The sequence below is a fragment of the Hylobates moloch genome, unplaced genomic scaffold (assembly GCF_009828535.3).
Source record: "Hylobates moloch isolate HMO894 unplaced genomic scaffold, HMol_V3 SCAFFOLD_14, whole genome shotgun sequence".
Taxonomy (NCBI): domain Eukaryota; kingdom Metazoa; phylum Chordata; class Mammalia; order Primates; family Hylobatidae; genus Hylobates; species Hylobates moloch.
In genome coordinates this window covers 98437785-98461881 of record NW_026652289.1, presented here as the reverse complement: position 1 = coordinate 98461881, position 24097 = coordinate 98437785, and the positions used below count along the sequence as shown (strand labels likewise).

Below are 24097 nucleotides of genomic sequence, written 5' to 3'. Positions count from 1 at the left end.
TATGTTCAACCCTATAACTCAGAAAAGTAGTTTCAGGGTAAACACAAAGATAAAAAAATCTAAAAATGACAAGAGCATAAATAAATGAAACAGAAAACAAGAAGATAAGATGGAGTCAACAGAGCAAAGCCAGATAAATTTCCTGCAGTTTTGATTTTACAAAAGAGAGAGAAAATACAAATAAATAATAATAGGATAAAATGGCACACATTTTTATATAAACCATGATATAATTATATAAACAATTTGATGGTATTAAATTCAAAAATTTAGAAAAACAAGACAATTTGCTGAAAAAATATAAATTGTCTAGACTAACTCAAGAATGAATGCTTAGGGTACATAATCTCTATATTAAATAAGTTGATTCAATCGTCAAAAAATTACTCTCAAAATAAGTACCATATGCAGGTGGTTTTGGAGGACAAGTTTTGCCAGTTCTTCAAGATACAGAACTTATTTTATAGAAACCATCCCAGAGAAGGGAAAAGAGGAAATCTTCCCCACTTATCTTATTAAGCTAGTTTAATAATGATGCCGAAATTGTTCAAGAACACAGAAAAACATAGTCATTTTTACCTTATGATGCAAAGTAGATGCAAAAACATGATCTAATTAGTAAACATATAAGAAAATCAAGGACATGAAAATTTCCGTAACTTGCCCTAGGCACAGCAGCAGGTAAATTGTGGAACTGGACCAACAGGGATCTCATGTCAAAGTCCGTGCTTATGAAGAATAACAGAACCAATAGCAACACTTGCAGACAAGAGATAATCTTTACTTTGGCGTCATTATTGCTGGCTTCCATGTCAGTACTTCCTGGAAAGGAAAATTCCCCTCAGGTGCAAAGAGGGCAGGGAGGCATTAGACTCAGCATGTATTCTGCAGCCCCCATCACAAGTTCCTGCTCTACTGCGCTGATGGCCACCTGCCATGCCGGCCACTGTATAAAGAGAAAAGGGGGAATGGGAAGGGTTTGACTAAACAAAGGGCTTTCTACATAAGCTATTTCTTTTAATTCTCACAAACTGTGAGGTAACTATTATTACTTTCATTTTATTGATGAAGCAAAGTTGTCTCAGGAAGGTGAAGAATATTGAGAAGAAACAATTAGTCAAAGCTAGTGAGAGGTGGAGTTGAGATTCTACTTCAGGCCCCTTTCACTTGCAAACTTATCCAGGTGGCCTGAAAGGGTTTCTGTTCCTGAGCAGGGGTCTGAAGGACCTGGGTGTACTGTAAGCCTACAGCTCTGGTTGAAGTTGAAGTCTCAGAGAGGTGTTCTGAGCAGTTTTCTCCTTCCATGTTATCTGTCTAGTGTCATGCTAGAAATAGGGCTCAGGTTTGATCTCCTGAATACCTCCTCATCTAGTTCTTGCCAGTCCCTTTCACAAAGTCTGAATCCTAGACAAACTTCCCCTTACTGAGAATGGACACTTCCTAGAAGCCTGCCAGCCTTAACATGCCCATCAACCCAGACAGAACCAACAGGGCTTTAGGATCCCTCTTATGCTTAGTCATTTTCATTCCCCCTCTACCTGGTTTCCCATAAACCTCATCTGAGACTATCTTGGTTTAAATGCTCTTGCCTACTAGAAGCTTCCATGTCACTTGTAGCAACAATGGATACAAAATTAAGATCTCAGTCCCCCTCCCACTGTACGGTAAGCCTCATGAAAGTAGAGATTTTTGGCTGAGTTCTTCACTACTTTATTTCCAGTCTGAAACAACACCTGACACAGAGCAGGTAGTCAATGAGCATGTATTGAATTACCGAATGGATATACTTTGATTGCCCCACTGTCAGGTTCACACCTAAGAAATTATCAGTCTGTGAAACTAGCACAGAGATGGATAGTGGAGTGCCAGGAAGACTACTGCTATGGTATTTAGATACTAGATTGGTTGGTCCTTCCTATGTTACTAAGCTAGATGGAAATTTTCAGAAATCATAATCCTTAACAGCTTATTAAGCTGAGATTCTCGATCAGTCCTAATAGCGCCTCATGGGTAAGGTGGAGTTGGTGATGGATGGGGGCACTGGCGATGCTTCACCCATGGCCAGCAGAGCGTTAGTGGAGGAGGCAGTGCTACGTGACCCACTGTCATCCTGCATCAGGCATTAGTGCCTGTTCTTTCCTCGGAAGAGATGACTGAGCTTCAAACTGTACATTTCTTTAATTAAAATAGAAATGGTACCATTTGATATTTTCCACGTCACCAAGCCATTTCCCTTCACATAAAAGCAAATATTTTATGCTTTTATATCAAGCGTGCCTAGGAAGATTTTCAGCACCAAGGAGTGCAAATTACTTGCCCCAGGATTTATGTTAGTTGCGTGTGTAATGACTGAATGCAACAGCTCGTCAAGAGTGACATTTAACATGCTTGTTGTTCAGAAGTCATAGTTCATTTACTTTTTGAGGCATGAGTCCCAGGAAAATGGGCTTTATGAATCTGAGAGGTAACTGATGGATTCTGTTCATCCATTCAACACCAACACAGAGTTTTTTACTGAGGCCTTCTGAAACTAAAGGAGTAAAGGTGATATTTTTAAGTTGTTGAAAAGCAGATCAATAGCTAACCTTAAAGTGAGGATACGTTCCCTATCCAGGACTCAGAAAATACAGTAGCATTCCACTAATTTCCATGCTTTCCTGTCAGCTCATCAAAGGACTTAGTATTCATAGTTCAAATCAAATACCATGTTTTAAAACACAGGAAAGGAACAGTGTAGGAATTTATCAATAAAATTCTTCAGCCTTTATTATTTACTCAAAAAAAGACTAGATGCTTTGAGATTCAGCAAGCAATATGCAGTTTTTCCTACACCAGAGGATGTCTGCTTTGTCTTGTGCCCAAACTATACTCAAAATATTACATGGCGTCATAAATCTAACAGATAAGAATAAGGAGGTGGGGGCCATGGTGGCTCACACCTGTAATCCCAGCACTTTGGGAGGCTGAGGTGGAAGAATTGCTTGAGCCCAGGAGTTTGAGACAAGCCTGGGCAACAGAGCGAGACCCTGTCTCTAAAAAAAAATGAAAATATTAGCTGAGCGTGGTGGCATATGCCTTTAGCCTCAACTACCTATCCCACTTGGATGACAGAGCCAGACTCTGTCTGCAAAAAATAAATAAATAAAAAGAGAGAGAGAGAGAAAGAAAGAATAATACTCTGAGAATGCAATTACATTTTTTCTCCTGTGACACAATAGAAAATGTATCAACTTGTAGCCTCCAGATAGTCAAACGAATATGTTTTGTTTTACTGATATGTACTGGGTAGGGGGGCTTGCTGATGGAAAAACCCAGGAAAGATTGACATTCGGATGAAAGATGACAATGACAGGAAGAAGAAGGAAGGGAATGAGAAATACAGACATAAAAAATGGTGTTTAAATGTTAAGTTATAGAAAGTTAAAATGCATAACATAATATTTCTGGCAGAATTTTTATTCTACAAGAATGACAAAGTTGCCAAAATTGGGGAGGTAGGATATATTAGTCTCCAGGCATAGGGAGGGACACAGATACTGTCTCAAGTAAATCCCCAGCAGAATGTGCAAGACACATTTACCAGAACAGAACATGCCAGGCACAAAACACAAGAATTTTTTTAAAAAATCCCTTTTACCCAAACTACACCTGAAGCCAATTAAATCAGAGTGGCTGAGAATGAGACCCCAGTACTGTATGTTTTAAAGCTCCCTCAAGTGTTCCAGTGAGCCAGATTTAAGAATCCCTGACCTAAATAATTACAGCCTATTTGTATCTTCTAATCAGCATGGTTCTTTGACTCAATCAGAATTTACAAACATCCACCTCACGCCAGACAGTGTGCTAAGCCATAGTGGTAGAATCACTTAACAAGAACAACAAACAAGTTATAGTGCCACCCTCAAGGATATCAGAGTTTAAAAGAAAAAGTGTATGCAAAATAATCAAAATAATTGTAATAAAAATAATAAAACAGAAGCTCGTATGTATTGTTTGTTATAACCTGAGCTATGCTGAATGTTAAGCATGTATCTACTTCCTAATCCTCTCAGTTTCCTTGTCACCTCACTTTGTAGATGAGAGAACTCAGGCTTGAAGAAGTAACATAACTTGTGGGATATAATAATTCTAATTAAGTGGCACAGATGGGACTCATACCAAGCCGACTTCACTCATAATCATATGACCCTATGGAGGTCATGAATAAATGCTACCAGGTGTGGTGGCTCATGCCTGTAATCCCCGCACTTTGGGAGGCCAAGGCAAGCAGATCATGAGGTCAAGAGATGGAGACCATCCTGGCCAACACGGTGAAACCCTATCTCTACTAAAAATACAAAAATTAGCTGGGCATGGTGGCAAGCACCTGTAGTCCCAGCTACTAGGGAGGCTGAGGCAGGAGAATTGCTTGAACCCAGGAGGTGGAGGTTGCAGTGAGCTGAGATTGTGCCACTGCAATGCAGCCTGCAACAGAGTGAGATTCCGTCTCAAAAAAACCTATAAAAGTCCTAAGGAGGAAATTAATCATTCAGCTGGAGGGAAGATGTTTGGGGAAAACCTCGTAAAAAAGGCAAAACTTAAACTATGTAAAAAATCAGTAGGACTTTTCCTTCCACAGGGAGAATAACAGGGAAGCTATGTTAGAACTGAACAGCATTTGTAAAGATAGGAAGGTTTATATGTATTTAAGGAGAAGAAAATGATTGGCTGAGTCCCTGAGGAAGTTTGTTTGGAGTCAGGCTTTCCTCACGCTCTCAGTTACTTCCAGAACATTGGACTAAACATCACAGATGAGCAGCTCAACCAGAACGGTTTCCCGCTTGTGATTATGAGCAAAATCCAGTTAGTAATGGACACTGCACTTACCAGTTCCTCATTATTTAGGGATGTCCTAATCACCATAGCCAGGGAGAGTCCAGATTTCCGGGCAGCCAGGGTCTAAAACAAGCAGAATTATGACTTATTAATACATAGGGAGGTTGACATGCATATACTGCTCAGCAGAGGGTGAAAATGCAAGAATATCGGCCATCACTGTTCATATTTTAGTTAGTAAGGACCTGCCATTTTGGTAATCAGCCGATTCACCCAGAATATGGACTCATACAATATTAAAACTGGAAAGGTCCCGCAACTCATCAAACCCAATGCCTACATTTTATGGATGCTGAAACTGAGGCCAGAAAGGCAAGATGACCAGCCTTAAGATGACCAGCCCCCTCAACCACCTCAGGCTAGCAAGAGGCTTCTCAAACTTTCTTATTCCCCAAGGTGGTTGTGATATATTCATTCAGAATACATAACCTTTGGTAGAGAGCCAGCCTGACTTTGGTGATAGCCCTGAATCATAATTAGTATTAGATGGTTCCTGAGTTGTTCATAGTTCCCTAGAATATTCTTCCATATCTATTCAAGATATTTTTTCTAAGTGCCCATTCAATTTACTGATAATTGTTATATCCAGATTCATTTTCTTCACTTGATGCTGGTAACTTGGGTGATATTAAATAAGAGTCAAGTCCCTTTAGTTTCCTCACTACATAAAACAGAACCATAACCACCACTACCTACTCCTACCCAAAACATATGAAATACAAGAAACTCAGCAGTGCTATAGAGAACGTTGGAAATCAGAAGCTCCATATGGGAATATTAAAACTGTTATCCCATTAGGAGCAAAGGGATGTCATTGTGGAATAATGCATTCTTGATCACCCAAGACCCATCTGGTCATATACATATCTCCTCAGCGTTACAAAGTCATTAACTCAAATAAAATTCAGCATACACCTGAGTAAGAATGTCACTCCCCACTCAGCTCCACATTTACCTTGAAGACTTACCTCCAAGAGTTTACCCAAAAAAATCTTTCATCTTTGAAAAATATATTCCCTACAACTACATTTGTATCCTATCTTGGTCTGTGTTTGCACCTGTTGCATACATAATTTTCTCTTTCAGAATTGAACCAGATGTTAAATTCTTGCAGAACAAACTTCTTATTCTTGTATGTCTGTCTTTTCATTTCTCCATCTTGCCCTCTTTTACCCCATGAGTAAGTGCGGTGTATGTTTGAGAAGACTGCAAAATATTAATTAAATAAATAGAAAAGCACTTACCATGGCCTGAAGATTCCAGAAGTGAGAGGAAACAAAGTGTAAATAATTAGATGCATGAAAGGTAGGAAAAGAGTACAACAATGTTAAATTAGCCTAACACTTTACCATTACTTCCACATAGTGGCGACAGAAATCTGAACTAAATGTACTGACATGTTATACTTTCCAGTATAAGACCTTTTCAGTGAGGATCATATTTTAAAACTAAAGTGGTGGCCTTCAGATGAAGGCTTTCTTAGCAAAATTAAAAATTACCGATGTAAAAAGTTATATACATTGTTGCTGAAGGAAAATTTACTTTTTATGGGGGAAAATATATTTTTCATATCACATATAATATTAAAAATATGCCTATAAAATGTGAAGATATTTTGGATGATGGAAGAGACACTTTTTCATGATTTTTTTTTACAATCTAATGCAGGCCATCGTCAATTTTTTGCATTTATCAAGGTGGCCACAGCATATTTCAATATAGGAAACAGATTTATTCAGTCATGATCAGAAGTAATAATGATGTTAATAACTTGAAAACCATGGTTTTCTTTTCTTTTTTATTGTTTTTATTTTTATTTTTGAGACGGAGTCTCGCTCTGTTGCCCAGGCTGGAGTGCAGTGGCGCAATCTCGGCTCACTGCAAGCTCCGCCTCCCGGGTTCATGCCATTCTCCTGCCTCAGCCTCCCGAGTAGCTGGGACTACAGGTGCCCGCAACCACTCCAGTTAATTTTTTGTATTTTTAGTAGAGACAGGGTTTCACCATGTTAGCCAGGATGGTCTTGATCTCCTGATCTCGTGATCCGCCCACCTCAGCCTCCCAAAGTGAACCATGATTTTCTTTAAATAGAAGAGCTTATTAATTTAGCTAGAATTGACTTTAATATAATAAAATAAAGAGTTGATTAATGTTATCTACTCACTTTTTAAAGTATTCAGGTCCACTGTGATAAGGTGAAGAAGTTTAAATAAAGCCTCAAGCACTGTGAATTAAACTTCTGGTCATTCATAACACTAAACACATCAAAGCCTATTCATTTGCTTGGCATGCTGTGTGATTTCTTTTGGCTCCAATTATAGGGTCATATTAACTTAATTGTAATTTCCACTTATATCAAAAGCTATCAAAAGGTTTGAGTTATCTCCTCCATCTAATAGATTTTAAAGAAGTAATAATAAATATAACAGCAGGTAGCATCTGGCCTCATATACTTTTATTACATGAAATATTTACAGGCTACACAATGAATGAGAAGGACATTACGTTTTGGTAAGGAAAAAACCACACATGCAATCAAAGAGAATTAAACAGTTGTAACTTACCACATCTCGGACAATGGGCAAAGTTTTTTTTCTGCGAAGATCCGGCATGCTGTCAATACCATAAAGTCCACCTCCAGCCCTGAAAGAGAAAATAAAACCAATAATTGCAATGGGTAAAATGACTTCTTGTAAGAAAAACATCCACTGTTCATGGTATAAAGTCTGTGAAAAAGATGACGTGGATACCATAGTTTTCAAATAATTCACAAAGCTGCAAAGATACAAGCCTCTAGGACTTTGCTGAGTGAGGAAAAGACTGTAGCTACCACACTTGCTGACCACTCATCTTCTTGGATAGTTGAAAATTTAAGATACACATGGCCTGGATGGACACACTGTTTTCTGTTAGTATCACAGAGAAAATAATCAAAATGTAAGATCTGTGAAATTCTTACCTCCAGGAGGAAACGGAAGCAAACCATTTTTGGTGCAAGTTTGGTCTGGCTGTGGTGCTAAATAAATTACCTTCATTATAGAAATACCGGTTATTGTGTGCTTCTGCTTCACAAATTAAACTCCAGAGTAATGTCTCAAGGAGTCATGGACATATTTAAGATATTGGTAATTACCCTTATACCACAAGTTCCACTTATCTGAATTCATCCTACAGGTAAATGCACAGAATTAAAATAAGTAGTTGTAGAAGGATGTTTATTGCATCTTTAAATAATAGCAATAAAAGCTAGGTTATTTACATGTTCATCAATAGCATATCGATTAAATGAATCAATGGGAAGAATAATTAAAGTGAAACAGGTAAATATATGTGTGCATACATAAAAAATGCTCATAAGATGTTTAGTGAACAAGCAAGTTTGCGTATTAGTAAGTTTAGTATACTCCTATATATATATATATATATATGTTTATGAATGCACAGAAAATATCTAGAAAAATAATCATGAAATTGATAACTGTAGTTACCTCTGTGGAGTGAGAACGGGTGAGAGAAAGAGAAAACTCCCTGTTATAAACTTGGTAATGTTCAATTTTTAAATAAGCATGTATTATTTTGCAATCAAAATAATTTTCTAAGAGGTATTAATATTTGTTTGTCTAGAATGAGTTTCATACACTGAATTTGACTTTTTATTGCATTAAATCCAGTCATTTAATATAACCAACAAGATGCTAATATTACTGATGATAGCTTCTCCTTATGCTCACTTGAACTACAAAACCCCTTGCTGACCTTTTGCCCATGGTCAGCTTATTCACCATGAACAGCACAGTTCATGCCACTCCGTGATAGCTAGGCGTCTCTGTCATTGCAACAGTCCACAAAGGCTAATGACAGATTAATAGCATTTTATAGTCCAGTTTTCCGTCAGCAGAGAGACGGCGTCTATGTTCTTGCTGCTTAGCTTAATATAAGGAAACTTAGTCTTATTGGATTTTTCTTAGTCTTCATGATCCTAACTCCAACACTTCTTCAGGTATCCACTACTACTAACATGGTACTACTAACAAATCACTAAATGTGTCATAAAATTCATGTCAATAGAAATGAAAACAAAGTAGTAATAAAGATAAAATGGATTAATAAATGCATAGTAATAATGCCATAACATATGTTTGGATGTGAGGATCAAATGCAGTGAGTGTGAAATATTAAAACCATTGCAAATGTGTAAGAAAGACGTCAAGGATGAGCAAATTATTTTCAGAGTCATGCACTTCAACTAATTGTCCCCCTTAATTTTGATCATAAAGAAATAGAATATGTGTGACGCAGAGGTCAATAAAGATGAAAGAAAAGAGAGAAGAAAAGAACTGAAGAGAATGCGTTCAGGCAGAAAGGTGACATTTAAAAGACCCCTTTCTCCACGAATTCTATGATAAAATAGCTAATATGATTTCCCTCATTGCCCAGAACAATGACAATTAGCACTCTCTAGGTTAAGGGCTGTGCTAGTCACAGTGAGTCAAAGTTTGAGAATGTATATCACAAGAAAGAATCATTGGTGACATACTCTTTTGAATGTCAAGAAACTGCGGAGTAGAAAAGGGAAAAGAATGATAAACATTTTTTCTTAAGCCCCACCTTCAGAATACACAGCCCTACTCCATCAGTAACTTCTTGCTTCCCTCCTGTCATCTTTCTTTATTCCTTCCCACCCCCTGCCAATTCATACTTGACCCTTCCACATTCAAAACATCAAATACATGGAAAAAGGCTAAGTGAATGGGTATCTAGAAGGATTCTTCCAGTTTCATGTGCTCCAATATTAGACTGTCATTCCAAGTAGTTTCTACTTTCTCTCCTCTGTGAAAAGTATCAATAATGAACTAAAACATGCATGAATAAATATTTTCCCACTACACTACCTATTAATCATGTTAACTATAAACCTTCAAGTATTTTGAAATGTTTTGACTTCTAAATAATGCAACTTTCATAGCTATGTAAAGAAACACATGCAATGCAGATGATGCTTGAGAAAGTGATTTATAAGCTGCAAAGTGTTATATAAATGAGTTGTGTATTTTCTTTTATCAGTAATCATTATTTCTTCTATGGTTTCCTTTCCGTGGAACTTAATTCAGATTTTCAAAGTACACCCAGAATCTTGAATCAAACTTATTTACCGACAAATTTGGGAATCGGTTATAAGCATGTGCCTTATTGGGCCTGACACTTCACTCCCATGCTTGTCTCATCAGAGCAGAGATATCCAAGGACCTAGGACAAATATGAACATTGCAGAATAACAAGCCCAAGTGAGCAGACATGTATCCATAATTCATCTCTGCCTCTTTTGAGTTTGCCACTGAATTTCACTGAACTTACATTTTATAATTTGGAAAATTGCAAGACAATAAAAACACTTTCTCAGCCTTCACAGAGGGCCTCAAAACATAGACTTCTCAGGTTATGTTTCCTTGTACTTTTATGTTTTCATCATTACTATAAGAAACTTTGATAAGCCTATCCATCAAGTAATAATATAAAATTTTATCATAAACCATGACTTTGAAAAAAGTCTACCTTGCTGACCTCACCTCATGAACAGAGAAGTACTTGATAAATATGGATAAGGTCTACATAAATGCAAACTATTTTTATAATATTTATTGGGAGGCTTCTTACCAGGAGCGATCTTGGAGAGATTAAGTAACAAAAACTAGTAAATAGTGGAAATAGTCATATATAAATAAATCATTTACTTTCTAGGCAAGATGTTAAGTTCATGCACAATAGATAAAATCCAGGAGAAACTGTCTAGACTTGATGAAGAGGTAGTCAGACAAAGTTATCAGAACAGACCATGGCAGACAAGTAACTCTAAAGGTAAGTTCTGATAAGAAAAGAAGCTGTTTCATTTCAGCCCTTTTTGGTATAGTTGATTGTTTTAAGATGTCATTGACTGTACACAGAAAACTCACTAAGGATAACTAATTTTTTTGGTGCTTATTAGGTGACAGATATAATGCTAATATTTGTACCCAACATTTACAGAGTGCTTATTATTCTAAGCACTTTACTTAACTCATTTTATTTTTTTAAAATCATATGAGGTATAGGTACAATTATTTCTCTCACTTTATAAATAAGAAAATGAAGACATAGAATCCTTCAAAATCATATCCAAGGTCATTATTTAGATCTGAAATGGCAGTGCCAAGGTTTGAGCCCACAGTTTATGACTTACCGTGCTCCACTGCTTATCTGATTGGGATATCGTATATCTCTCAAACTCATATGAACTGAGGTCTACAATTAATATTATTTTGTATTTAATGAAACTAATATATTGCAGAGATTGATTTCGACTGAAGGATCATTTTACCTCAAACTTAATGTTCTTAATAATCAATAAGTATTTTACTAAGAAGAAATAAGACACGTGTACCAGTTGATCCAGGGACGTTGCCATCATTTGGATATTTTTTCAATGTATTTCAGGAAAGTATTATCTTCAAACCACAACCCTGTTTCATTGTACAAAATAGCCTCAGTCTTCCTCAAATGACCCCTGTCCAACTATTCAAGTGTTCTTCTTAGGAAAAAAGACATATTAGACTATAGGCATTACCGAGGATGAAAAACTGAAGGCATCGATGGAAATAGTTGGAAAGTCAATGGTCACATAAGACTGACAAAATGGATATTATTTTAAAGTCTAAATCAAGCATGCTCAAATTCAATATCAGCTCTATTACAAAGTTTTTATTAATATTATTTTAATTAACATATAACTATACACATTTATGGGGTACAACGTGATGTTTTGATGTAGGTATGCAATGTGGGCTGATTAAATCAAGTTAATTAACATACTTACCACCTCACTTATTTTTTTGTAGCGAGACCATTAAAATATACACTCTTAGCCAACATAGTCTAAATATTTTCAGTGGTTTTCTTTTGTTTCTCAGTTCTTTCCATAATGATATTAAAATGAGTTTACTGAATTTAATAAAATCTGAGATGTACCGTATATTGCTATGTGCCTTGACTCAGGTTCAGGTAATTGTCTTGTTATAAAATAAATGCAATATAGAGTATACAAATTACATATGTTCTGTAATTTTAAAACACTTCATATTTAGATAAAGAAAATAAAAGCTGATTTTACTGATTAAGTAGAGATTAATTATTATTTTCACGCAAAAGTGACTGATAACATATTGAATGTATACGGACTGCAAAAGAAATTTGAGAAGACACCAGGAAAATATCACGTGAAAACTATCAAGCAAGATATAAAAAAATACGCAATACAACTCATTATTAGTGAAATGCAAAATTAAACCACAATGGAATATCACCTCACAAGTGATACAAGGGTTATCATGAAAATAATAAAAGAAGTGTTGGTGATGCTATGGAGAAAAAGGGACCTTTGCATACTGTTGTTGGGAATGTAGATTAATACAGCCATTGTGGAAAACAAGGTGTAGATTCCTCAAATAAGTAAAAAACACAACTACCATAGAATTCATTACTCCTACCAACAGGTGTATATTCAAATAAAACGGAATCAATATGTTGAAAAAATATGTTCAATCCTATATTTATTGCTACATTATTCACAATATAGCCAGGGTATGAAATCAACCTAACTGTCTATCAGTGGATTAATGGATAAAGAAAATTCTACACAATAGAATACTAGTCAGTCTTAAAAAAAAAAAAACCTGCCATTTGTGACAATGGATGAACCTGAAGGACATTATGTTAAGTGAAATAAGCCATCCATAGAAACACAAATACCACATGATCTTGATGACATGTGCAACCTAAAAATGTTGATCTCAGAACTAGGGAATAGAGTGGTAGCTACAAGAAGTGGATGGCATGGAAGGGGAGGTTAGGGAGATATTGGCCAAAAGATACAGAAAATTAGTTACACGGGAGGAGTAAGTTTAAGAGATCTATTGTAAATAGGGTGAATATAGCTCATTAACAATATACTGTATTCTGGAAAAATGCTAACAGAGTGGATGTTAAGTGTACTCACCCCATAAATATAACTATGTGAGGTAACACATATGTTAATCAGCTGGATTTTGCCATTTCACAATGTAAATACACTTCAAAATATAATGCTGTACATGATAAATATGTACAATTATCCCGATCATTTAAAAATAATAATAAACAAATGGTAAGGTGATCAAAAATAAAAAGACTGTCAGCTTTCAAGGAAGTAGAGCAACATGGCTGAATAGAAGCCTCTAGCAATCATCTTCTCCACAGGAACACCAAATTGAACAAACATCCACAAAGAAAACACCTTCATAAGAACCAAAAAGCAGGTGAGCAATCATAATACTTGGTTTTAACTTCACATCACTAAAAGAGGCACGGGAGAGAATCGGAATGACAGCGTATAATTCCTGATGCCACCCCTCACCGATCCCTTGGCAGTGACCACATGGCATGGAAAGAGAATCTGAGTGCTTGAGGGAGGGAGAGTGCAGTAATTGTGGGACTTTGCATTGGAACATTGGAACTCAATGCTGTCCTGTCACAGCAGAAAGCAACAACAGGCAGAACTCAGCCAATGCCCACAGAAGGAGCATTTACACCAGCCCTAGCAAGTGGGGACTAGCACATCCCAGCAGTTGGATCCTGAGTTCTGGCAAGCCTCACCACTAAAGGCTACAGTGCTCTAGGGTCCTAAATAAACTTGAAAGGCAGTCCAGGTACAAGGACTGAAAATCCTGGTGCTGTGCTATGCTTAGAGCCAGTAGATTTGGGCAAATGACCTAGAGATACACCATCTAGAGTGGCTCAGGGAGAGTTTGTACCACCCATTTCCCCAACCCCAGGCAGCACAGCTCACAGGTCTGAGATAGACACTTTCCCTCTGCTTGAGGAGAGGAGAGGAGAGGGAAGAGTAAGAGGACTTTGTCTTGCAACTTGGAACCCAGCACAGCCACAGTAGAATAAGGAATCAGAGTTCTGAGACTCCCATTCCAGGCCATGGCTCTTAGACAACAGTTCTAGGCATACCCTAGGCCAGAAGGGAACCTGCTGCCTTGAAGGGAAGAATCCAGTCCTGGCAGGATTCATTACCTGCTGACTAAAATACCCTAGGTCCCTGAATAATCAGGAGCTGTAGCCAGGTAGTACTTGCCATGGGCCTTGGGTGAGACTCAGAGACATGCTGGCTTTGGTGTAACCAAGCACATTCCCAGCTGTGATGGCACTGGGGAGAGACCCATTCTGCTTGAGAAAGGGAGAGAAAAGGGTGAAAGAGATTTTGTCCTGTAGCTTAGGTACCAGCTTGGCCACAGTGGGGAACAGCACCCAGAGTCCTTGGGGTCCCTGATTCCATGCCTTGGCTTTTGGACAGCATTTCTGGACCTTCCCTGGACCAGATGGGAGCACATTGCTTTGAAAAAAGAACTCCAGGCTTGGCAGCATTCACCACAAGCTGACGAAAGAGCCCTTGGGCCTTGAATGAACGTTGACTGTAGCCAGGCAGTACTCACTATGGGCCTGGGGCAGTGGTGACCATGGGGAGAGATACGTCTTCTTATGGAAAGGAGATGGAAAGTGAGTAGGACTTTGTCGCATGGTTGAGGTACCAGCTCAGCTGCAGGAGAATAGAGCACAAGGTAGATTCCTAAAGTTTCTGACTTCAGCCCCCAGCTCCTGGATGGCATCTCTGGACCCACCAGCGATGAGAGGGAACTCACTATCCTGAAGGAAAGGACACAAGCCTGGCTGGCCATACCACCTGCTTATTGTGGAGCATCAGGGCCTTAAGTGAACATAGGTGGTAGCCAGTCAGTGGTTGACAGGCCTTGGGCAAGACCCAGTACTATACCGGCTTCAAGACTGACCCAGCACATTACCAGTGGTGGTCTGGGCACAGCTGTACTCACCTAGCTGTGGCGCTGGACCTGAGCATCCCTGAGCTCTTGGGGGCCCGGGAAGCCCCCTTGTCCCCACAGGTTTGGAAGTGCCTGATCTCACTCCCTGGCCTCTACCCACTCCTGGTGCCTGGAAAATTCTCACTCTGGGCCACTTTTGGAACAAAGCTGAAGCCAAGCCTGGAATGCTGTCGTGACTCAGCTGGTGTGTGTGCACTCAGGGAAGTCCTGACACACCAGCCCCCCTGCCCGCTCGGTCTCCCTCTGAAGATTTAGGCCCCAAAGAGCTCAGGGAGGGAGGGAGGGGGTGCTGAAGGTGGCTCAGCATGGGCTGGCAGGTGCCCCTTGGCACAAGCAGCCTGGGTGCCATGAATGGTAAGTTGATGGCAGCAGGCAGGCTCCAGGGTGGAAAGGGGTGGGTCTGTGGTGAAACCCCACCTTCGAGCGAGGGATGGCTTGAAGCCTGGGGACTGGGCTGCCAGTTCCGGGTGGAGTCCACAGCCAGGAGTAAGAACTTATAGTGCTTTTTCCAGGCCCGTACTTGGCCATCCACGGACCAATCAGCACACACTTCCTCCCTTCTGAGCCCATAAAAACCCTGAACTCAGCCAGCCTTAAACAGAAATAAGAATGATCTGCCTGAAGAAAGGAGCTACCCACTTTGGGTCTCCTGAAAACTATTCTCTCACTCCATGAAGCTCCTTTCTGCTCACCCTCCAGCTGTTTGTGTGCCTCATTCTTCCTGGACAAAGGATAAGAACTCAGGACCCACCGAATGGTGGGACTAAAAGAGTTGTAACATAAACAGGGCTGAAACATGCCCCCCACCCTTCCCTGCTTGCCATGCTGTGGGTAATGAGAACGAGAAGAGCTGCTGCCCTCTAGGATCCCAGACCTAGGGACTCCCTGAGCCAGGGGTCTGACACACTTTAAGGAGTTCTACAGTTTCTGATGTCTCCAAGCATCCAGGCACCACCATGATCCCTCTGTCCAGACACAGGTGCCTACAGCACAAGCCACATGGAGTACATCTGGTCCAGCTGCAGCTTCTCACAGAGCTGACATGTGTGCTGGTGCCTGGAGCTGCCTGCCCTGCCTCAGCGGCCAGTGGCTGGACCCCAGGCTTGCTCTCCAACACACCCCTTGCCACTCCGCACCTGGCTTGTCCTTGGCTGGTGTAGGATCTGGGCCAGTGGCGTAAGCCAAGCACAGTTGGCTGGGGCAAGTGGATGGAACAAGGTAAGTGGTCATAAGCAATACTCAAGCAGAAGTTACTGGTGGCAACAGAGGTTTCCAGCTAGCAAAGTGACACTCCAAGGATCCTGTGACACTACAAATCAATAAAAGTCCAGGACCAGATGGATTTACAGCTGAATTCTACCAGAGGTACAGAAAGGAGGTGGTACCATTTCTTCTGAAACTACTCCAAGCAATTGAAAAGGATGGACTCATCCCTATCTCATTTTATGAGGCCAGTATCATCCTGATACCAGAACCTAGAAGAGATATGACAAAAAATGAAAACTTCAGGTCAATATCTCTGATGAGCATTGATGCAAAAATCCTCGATAAAATGCTGGCACTGAATCCAGCAGCACAACAAAAAGCTTACCCATGACAATCAACTTGGCTTTATCCTGAGATGCAAAGTTGGTTTAACATACACAAATCAATAAATGTAATTTACCAAATAAACAGAACTAAAAACAAAAACCACGTGATTATCTCAACAGATGCAAAAAGGCCTTCAGTAAAATTCAACATCTCTTCATGTTAAAAACTCTCAATAAACTAGGTATTGAAGGAACATACCTCAAAATAATAAGAGCCATTTATGACAAACCCACAGCCAAAATTATACTGAATGGGCAAAAGCTGGAAGCATTTGCCTTGAGAACTGGCACAAGACAAGGATGCCCTCTCTTACCACTCCTATTCAACATAGTATTGGAAGTTCTGGCCAGGGCAATCAGGCAAGAGAAAGAAATAAAGGTATTCAATTGGGAAGACAAGAAGTCAAACTGTCTTTGTTGGCAGATGACATAATCCTGTATCTAAAAAACCCATCGTGTCAGCCCAAAAGCTTCTTAAGCTGATAAGCAATTTCGCCAAATTCTCAGGATGCAAAATCAATGTGCAAAAATCACAAGCATTCCTTTACACCAATAACAGACACGCAGAGAACCAATTCATGAATGAACTCTCATTCACATTTGCTATGAAGAGAATAAAATACTTAGGAATACAGCTAACAAGGAGTGAAGGGCCTCTTCAAGGAGAACTACAAACCACCACTCAAGGAAATTAGAGAGGACACAAACAAATGGAACAACATTCCATGCTCATGGATAGAAAGAATGAATATTGTGAAAATGGGCATAATGCCCAAAGTAATTTACATATTCAATTCTATTTTCATTAAACTATCTTTGACATTCTTCACAGAATTAGCAAAAGCTATTTTAAAGTTTATATTGAACCAAAAAAGAGCCCAAATAGCCAAGACAATCCTAAGCAAAAAGAACAAAGCTGGAAGCATGCTAGCCAGCTTCAAACTATACTACAACACTATAGTAACTAAAACAGCATGGTACTAGTTTAAAAAAAAAAGACACATTGAGAACTCAGACATAAGACTGCACATCTACAACCATCTAATCTTCAACAAATAATACAAAATATCAATGAAAAAAAGCTATTTTATTGAAAAGATAAACAAAACTTACAACCCTTTAGCCAAGCTAAATAAGAAAAAAAAAAAAGACACAAGTAAAACCAGAGGTGAAAAGGGAAACATTGCAACCAATACTACAGATAGTCAAAGGATCATTAGAGGCTACTATAAGCAACTATATGCCAATAAATTGGAAAACCTAGAGGAAATTAATAAATTACTAAACACGTAAAACCTACAAAAATTAAACCAGGAAGAGATTCAAGACCTGAACAGACCAATAACAAGTAGCAACATTGAAGCTGCAATAAAGTGTCTCTGAGCATAGAAAAGCCCGGGACCTGATGACTTCATTGCTAAATTTTGGAAAACGTTTTAAAAATAACTAATACCAATCTTATTCTAACTACTCTGAGAAATAATATAGCAGAAGTGAATACTTCTAGACTCTATAACACCAGTATTACCCTGATACCAAAGCCAAAGACACATGAACAAAAAAAGAAAGTAAGAAAGCCACAGGCCAATATCCCTGATGAACACGAATTTGATGCAAATATCCTTAACAAAATACTAGCAAACCGAATTCAACAACACATGGAAAAGATCATTGATCATAACCAAAGATGATTTATCTCAGGGACACAAGGACGGTTCATCATACCCAAATCAGTCAATGTGATACACCACATCAACAGAATAAAGGACAAAAACCATATGACCATTTCAACTGATATCGAAAAAGCATTTGATGACATTCAACATTCCTTCATTACAAAAGCCTTCAAATTCCCAGAAAGAACATACTTAACACATTAAAAGTGCCAAAAATACAACAGACACACAGCTAGTAACATACTGAATGGGGAAAAACTGAAAACCTTTCCTTTAAGATCAGTAACACCACAAGGGTGCCCACTGTCACCACGGTTATTCAACATAGTACTGGAAGTCCTAGCTGGAGTAATCAGACAAAAGATATAAAGTGCAACTGAAGTGGAAAGGAAGAAGTCTAATTATCTTTGTTTGCACATGATATGATCTTATATTTGGGAAAACCTAAAGACTTCACCAAAAAACTCTTAGAATTGATCAACAAATTTAGTAAAGTTGCAGGATACAAAATCAACATACAAAAATCAGTAGCATTTTTATATGCCATCAGCAAACAATATGAAAACAAGATCAAGAAAGTAACCTCATTTACAATGGTTACAAATAAAATAAAACCCTACAAATTAACTTAATCAAATAAGTGAAAGATCTCTATAATGAAAACTACAAAACATTGGATGCAAGAAATTGAAGAGAACCCCTAAAAACAGAAAAATATTCCATGTTCATAGATTGGAGGAATACTGTTAATGTTAAAATGCCCATACTACCTACCCAGAGCAATCTACAGATTTAATACAATCCCTATCAAAATACTAATGCCCTTCTTCACAGAAAAAGAATAAAAAATTCTAAAATTTATATGGAACTGCAAAAGACTCAGGATAAGCAAAGCTATCCTGAGCAGAAAACAAAAACAAAAACAAAACAAACAAACAACAAAAAAACCCAAAACTTAAGGAATCACCTTATCTGACTTCCAATTATTCTACAGAACTACAGTAACCAAAATAGCATGGTACTGGCCTAAAAACAGACACGCAGACCAATGAAACAGAATAGAGAACCGAGAAACAAATCCATACATCAACAGTGAATTCATTTTCAGCAAATGTGCCAAAAAACACATTGGGAAATGATAGTCCTCTTCAATAAATGGTGCTAGAAAAACTAGATATCCATAAACAGAAGAATAAAACTAGACTCCTGTCCCTCACCATATATGAAAATCAAATAAAAATGGATTAAAGACTTAAACCTAAGACCAGAAGCTATAAAACTACAGGAAGAAAACATTTGGGAAACTCTCCAGGACATCGGTCTGGGCAAAGATTTCTTGAGTGATAGCCCATAAGTACAGGCAACCAAAGCAAAAATGGACAAATGGGATCACATCAACTTTAAAAGCTTCCGCACAGCAAAGGAAACAATCAACAACGTGAAGAGACAACCCACATAATGGGAGAAAATATTTGCAAACTATCCATGTGACAAGAGATTAATAACCAGAATATACATAGGGAGCTCAAACAACTCTATAGAAAAAAATCTAATAATCTGATTAAAAATGGGCAAAATATCTGAATAGACATCTTTCAGTGAAGACATACAAATGGCAAGCAGGTATACGAAAATGTGCTCAAACATCACTGTTTATCAGAGAAATGCAAATCAAAATTTCAATGTGATATCACCTCAACCCAGATAAAAATGGCTTTTATCCAAATACCAGGCAAAATGAATGCTGGCAAGGATATAGAGAGAAGGGAATCCTTGTTCACTGATGGTGGGATTGTAAATTAGCATGAGCACCATGGAGATCAGTTTGGAGGTTCCTCAAAAACTGAAAATAGAACTACCATATTACCCAGCAATCTCACTGCTAGGTATATACCCAAAGGAAAGGAAATCAGTATACTAAGAGACACCTGCTCTCTCATGTTTATTGCAGCACTGTTCACAATAGCCAAGACTTAGGAGCAACCAAAATGTCCATCATCAGATGAATAAAGAAAATGTGTACCTATACACAATGAAGTACTATTCAGCCATAAAAAAACAATGAGATCTTGTCATTTGCAACAATATAGATGGAACTGGAGGTCATTCTTTTATGTGAAATAAACCAGGCACACAAAGACAAACTGCATACGTTCACTTACTTGTAGGAGCTAAAAATAAAAACAATTGTACTCATGGAGACAGGGAATAGAATGATGGTTATCAGAGTCTGGGAAAGGTAGGGGTGGGTGGAAGAGGGATGGGGAAATGGTTGGTGGGTACAAAAATATAATTGGATAGAATGGATAAAATCTTGTATTTGATAGTACTACAGTCAACAATAATTTATTGTACATTTAAAAATAACTAAAATAGTATGATCGAATTGTTTGTGACACAAAGAAAGCATACATTCTTGAGTTGATGGATATCCCATTTACCCTGATGTGATTATTATGAACTGTATGCCTGTATCAAAATATGTCATGTATCTTGTGAATATCTATACCTACTATGTACTCACAAAAATTTAAAATTTAAAATAAAACAAAAAATTTCCCAAAAAACTATCAAGCAAATTTTTCAAATAAAAATCTTTCTGATTTTGGGACAACAGTTTGCCATTCCACAAGAGGACAGTTGATAGTTATTTGGCTAATATTCACAGACTAGCTATTTTCTATTACAAATCAGAAAATTTGTAGACTCTGTGTCTGAAGGAGTTCTTGAATTAATTGAAGACTGTGGGTCTGAGAAAATGCATAGTGTTTCTGTTTATTTCTGTGTTGCCAAAACAGTTGTTCGATAGGGCTATGCAATTAATCTTTTTTTTTTTTTTTTAGCATTATGGAACATTAAAGCAAGGTAAAAGATAACCAATCATTCTAAATCCCTCTTCTTTAATACAACTCTGTTCTGTTAGACTTTTACAAATAACTCTTTTTATTTATTTATTTGATGATAACCTATGAAAACCTATTTGCATTTTTGCCTAACATTATGTGTTTTATATATATAATATAATTCTCCTGATGACTATTATAGACTTCATACAATTTCCACCTGCTAAATATTAGCTATTCAGACTGTGTTATCCTCCCTTCTCTTTTCAATTATTGTCAACACTGAATGAATACTTATGTCTGTACAATTGGTGATTCACTTTCCACATATAGTTAATCACCAATTCCTAACGATTTTTTGATTTCATATTTCATCAGAGCTATAGCACCATCTCTCTTCATTATTTTATACAACATTGTGAAAAAAATAATTAAATTATGACACCATGCTTTCTTAGCAATTAGAATTTAAATTTAGGTCCCTCATAAACTGACATGAAAAATCTATGTATGACATAGACTTTTGTTATTTATCAACCATTTTTGTCAATACATGAAGGGAAAATATACACAAAATAAATTGTTAACTTATTTCTTAAACTTCTGATTCAGAGTCCAAGTCTTTGGAATTAGACTTCATCAGAATTGTCAATGTGTGGGACGTTTTCCAAAATATTGTCCTCTAAGCCAGCAAGAGCATCTGTGGTTTAGTATTACATAAAATAATAAACCATTATTGTCTTTTTCATCCCAAGTAGCAGACCACTATGCTACAGGTTTTGATGTTGATAGGTTCTCAATCTTACCAAAAGCACCAAAACACGCAAACAAGCCTCCTACCCTTCCCCTAATCATCCTTAATTTTTTAATGAAACAATAAGACATTGCAGTTGTTTAGCAATGCCACCACCAAAACAGTCAAAATATGATTCTTTCCCAGTGTACTTTTAACTACATTTACAAGTGTGCAGGCAATGAAACTCTTACAACATTTGCTTGGCTACCAATATTTTTAATAAACCATCAGTTATTAAGATGCATTTCTATTGTTTATAATGCATTAAAAATGTCTGTTGTAGAATTGTTACAGTAGGATGTTTTGCCACCTGTCCCCCTCCTGAAGCTCCTCATCAGTAGTGCCCTATTCCACTTCCTGCATTCTGAACGAATGGCCCAGCTTTTCTCCAGCCCATTTTTTGGATTGCCAACAGAGTGATTTTTCCATAACACAAAATCTAAGCATGTCATTTTTATATTCAGTATCCCTGATTGCTTATAGGATATAGAACAAACCCCTTTACACCCCAGTAAGGCTTTATTGCCCCCTCATAGCTCATCTCTTTCGACTTCTGTCTTTGAGCTTCATTGTTCCAGCCATCCTGAACTCCTTGCAGGTTTTTGGGAGGCATCCTACTATTCCACACTTCTCTGTTTTTGCTCCCCCATTCTGTCTACTGGTACTGGCCTCCTCACTGAGTAGCAAATGCTAACATCTACTTACCATTCACGTAACACAGTAACATCACACTCACTGATCCGTAAGTATCTTCTCCCTATCCCCAGGTAACCCGCTTCCCTATCTCTGTAACCCTTCATTTCAGGATTTCTCAGTGGAAACAGATGGGGAATGAGGGGAGAAGGAGGGGGAGAAAATTACGTCTCTTTTCCCTCAAATGCATTGCCAGCACCTGCGTGGGTTGAAAGGTAAACATTTGTTGCTGACAGGAGGATGGCCTATTTTTGGTTGAACTGGAGCAGAAAAATGTCTGAGAACAATTGTTTTAAGTCTTCTGTCATATCCCCTATAAAACTGCATTCTTTTTGTTCACAGGGAATGTCTCCACTATAATACATATTTTAAAAAAATCAATAAAATGATATTACTCATCTCTACTTTCCTAGAACTAGTTCTGGCATGTAGCAAGGATGAATGAAAAGTTGAGGTTCAAGTGAATAGGCCTTGACATTAGAGGGATGTGACATTAAGTAGTCCATGGTTCTGTCTTAAAATTTAGATTTTTAACCCGGAAATTATACCTGGAAAGAGCAAGATGGAAGCCTTCGGACCTGGCAGAAGTCAGAGACCTCACACTAAAGAGGGTTAGTCAGCAAGAACTTAAGTCATAGGGAAGAAGATAAGAGCCTGAAATTTCCTAGGCCAGTAAGTATTTTTTATCCTCTATGAATCTATCTACTACGGAAAATGAAAAAAATTACTTGCCTTAAAGCATCTTTGGGAGCACTGATGGAGATAATACATATAAGTAGATTATGTATTACTGGTAGCAATTATTTGATCAGAGACTTGTGCAGACAGAAACAAAATTAAAGCTGATTGAATGTGTGCTGGCCCACCTGCTGCCCTGTGGTATTTACAATCATCCAAACTAAGGAACAGATTAATGAAAGAGCCTCTGGCAGACATGAACTTGTAGATACCTATCTGCATAGAGAGTTCAAAGAATAGAAGGGCAGATTGCCAAAGTTCCGATCATACCCCCTATTGTATTTTTGGCTCTGTTAATTTCCTCTTCTGACTACGCTTTGGTCCAGACTTTGTTTCCTCTGCTGATCTTTGGTTGGCACCTTAGCTCTGATGATGCCACATCCTGGTTGAGCTACTACCTTGCCTTGTCCTTATCCACAATCCTAGTCCCAGTTATTTAATTTCACATCAGACAAGAGTCTCACAGATGACTCCACCAAGTTTATTTTTCCATGAACTCTAATATCTGAAAAACACTACTTTGATCCTCTCAAATATCTTTCTAAGCCCCATCTGAAAATGGAAATAAACTTCAAAGAATAAAGCTCCTCCTCAGTACTAATTGTTCCAGACTCTCACATCTTCTCTCCATTAACTCCTAGATATCTTAACTACTGCTGTAAAGCAGAATGATTTTCTTCATTGGAAACCACACATAGTACTCTAAGGTAACCTGATGATCTCTTTGGAGGGAACCACATTAGAAACCAATATGCCATCTCGCAGTAAGACCAGTATGGCTATAGTTCTTGTGTTGTCATGCTCACTCATCCCTTGGTTGAACATAAGATGATGTAATTGGCTTAAGTTCAGAGGTCATGGTTGCATGAAAAATATATAAAATTACCCTCAGCGGAATAGCAATGTTCACACTTGTGAGGCAAGGGAAAAATGAAACTTAAATAGCGCATAGAATATTCATATCTTTCATCT

General features: G+C 38.0%; 1 protein-coding gene across 1 annotated transcript in view; it reads right to left on the bottom strand.

Annotated features, from left to right (window-relative positions):
• UNC13C (unc-13 homolog C) overlaps window positions 1–24097 on the bottom strand; it is a 620990-nt gene that overhangs the window by 390636 nt on the left and 206257 nt on the right. The window contains exons 4-6 of the mRNA XM_032174369.2: window positions 7438–7516; window positions 6120–6125; window positions 4867–4938 (exon numbers count right to left, since the gene is read on the bottom strand). Of these exons, the coding sequence (XP_032030260.1) occupies window positions 4867–4938; window positions 6120–6125; window positions 7438–7516 (157 nt within the window). The remainder of the gene's footprint in view (window positions 1–4866; window positions 4939–6119; window positions 6126–7437; window positions 7517–24097) is intronic.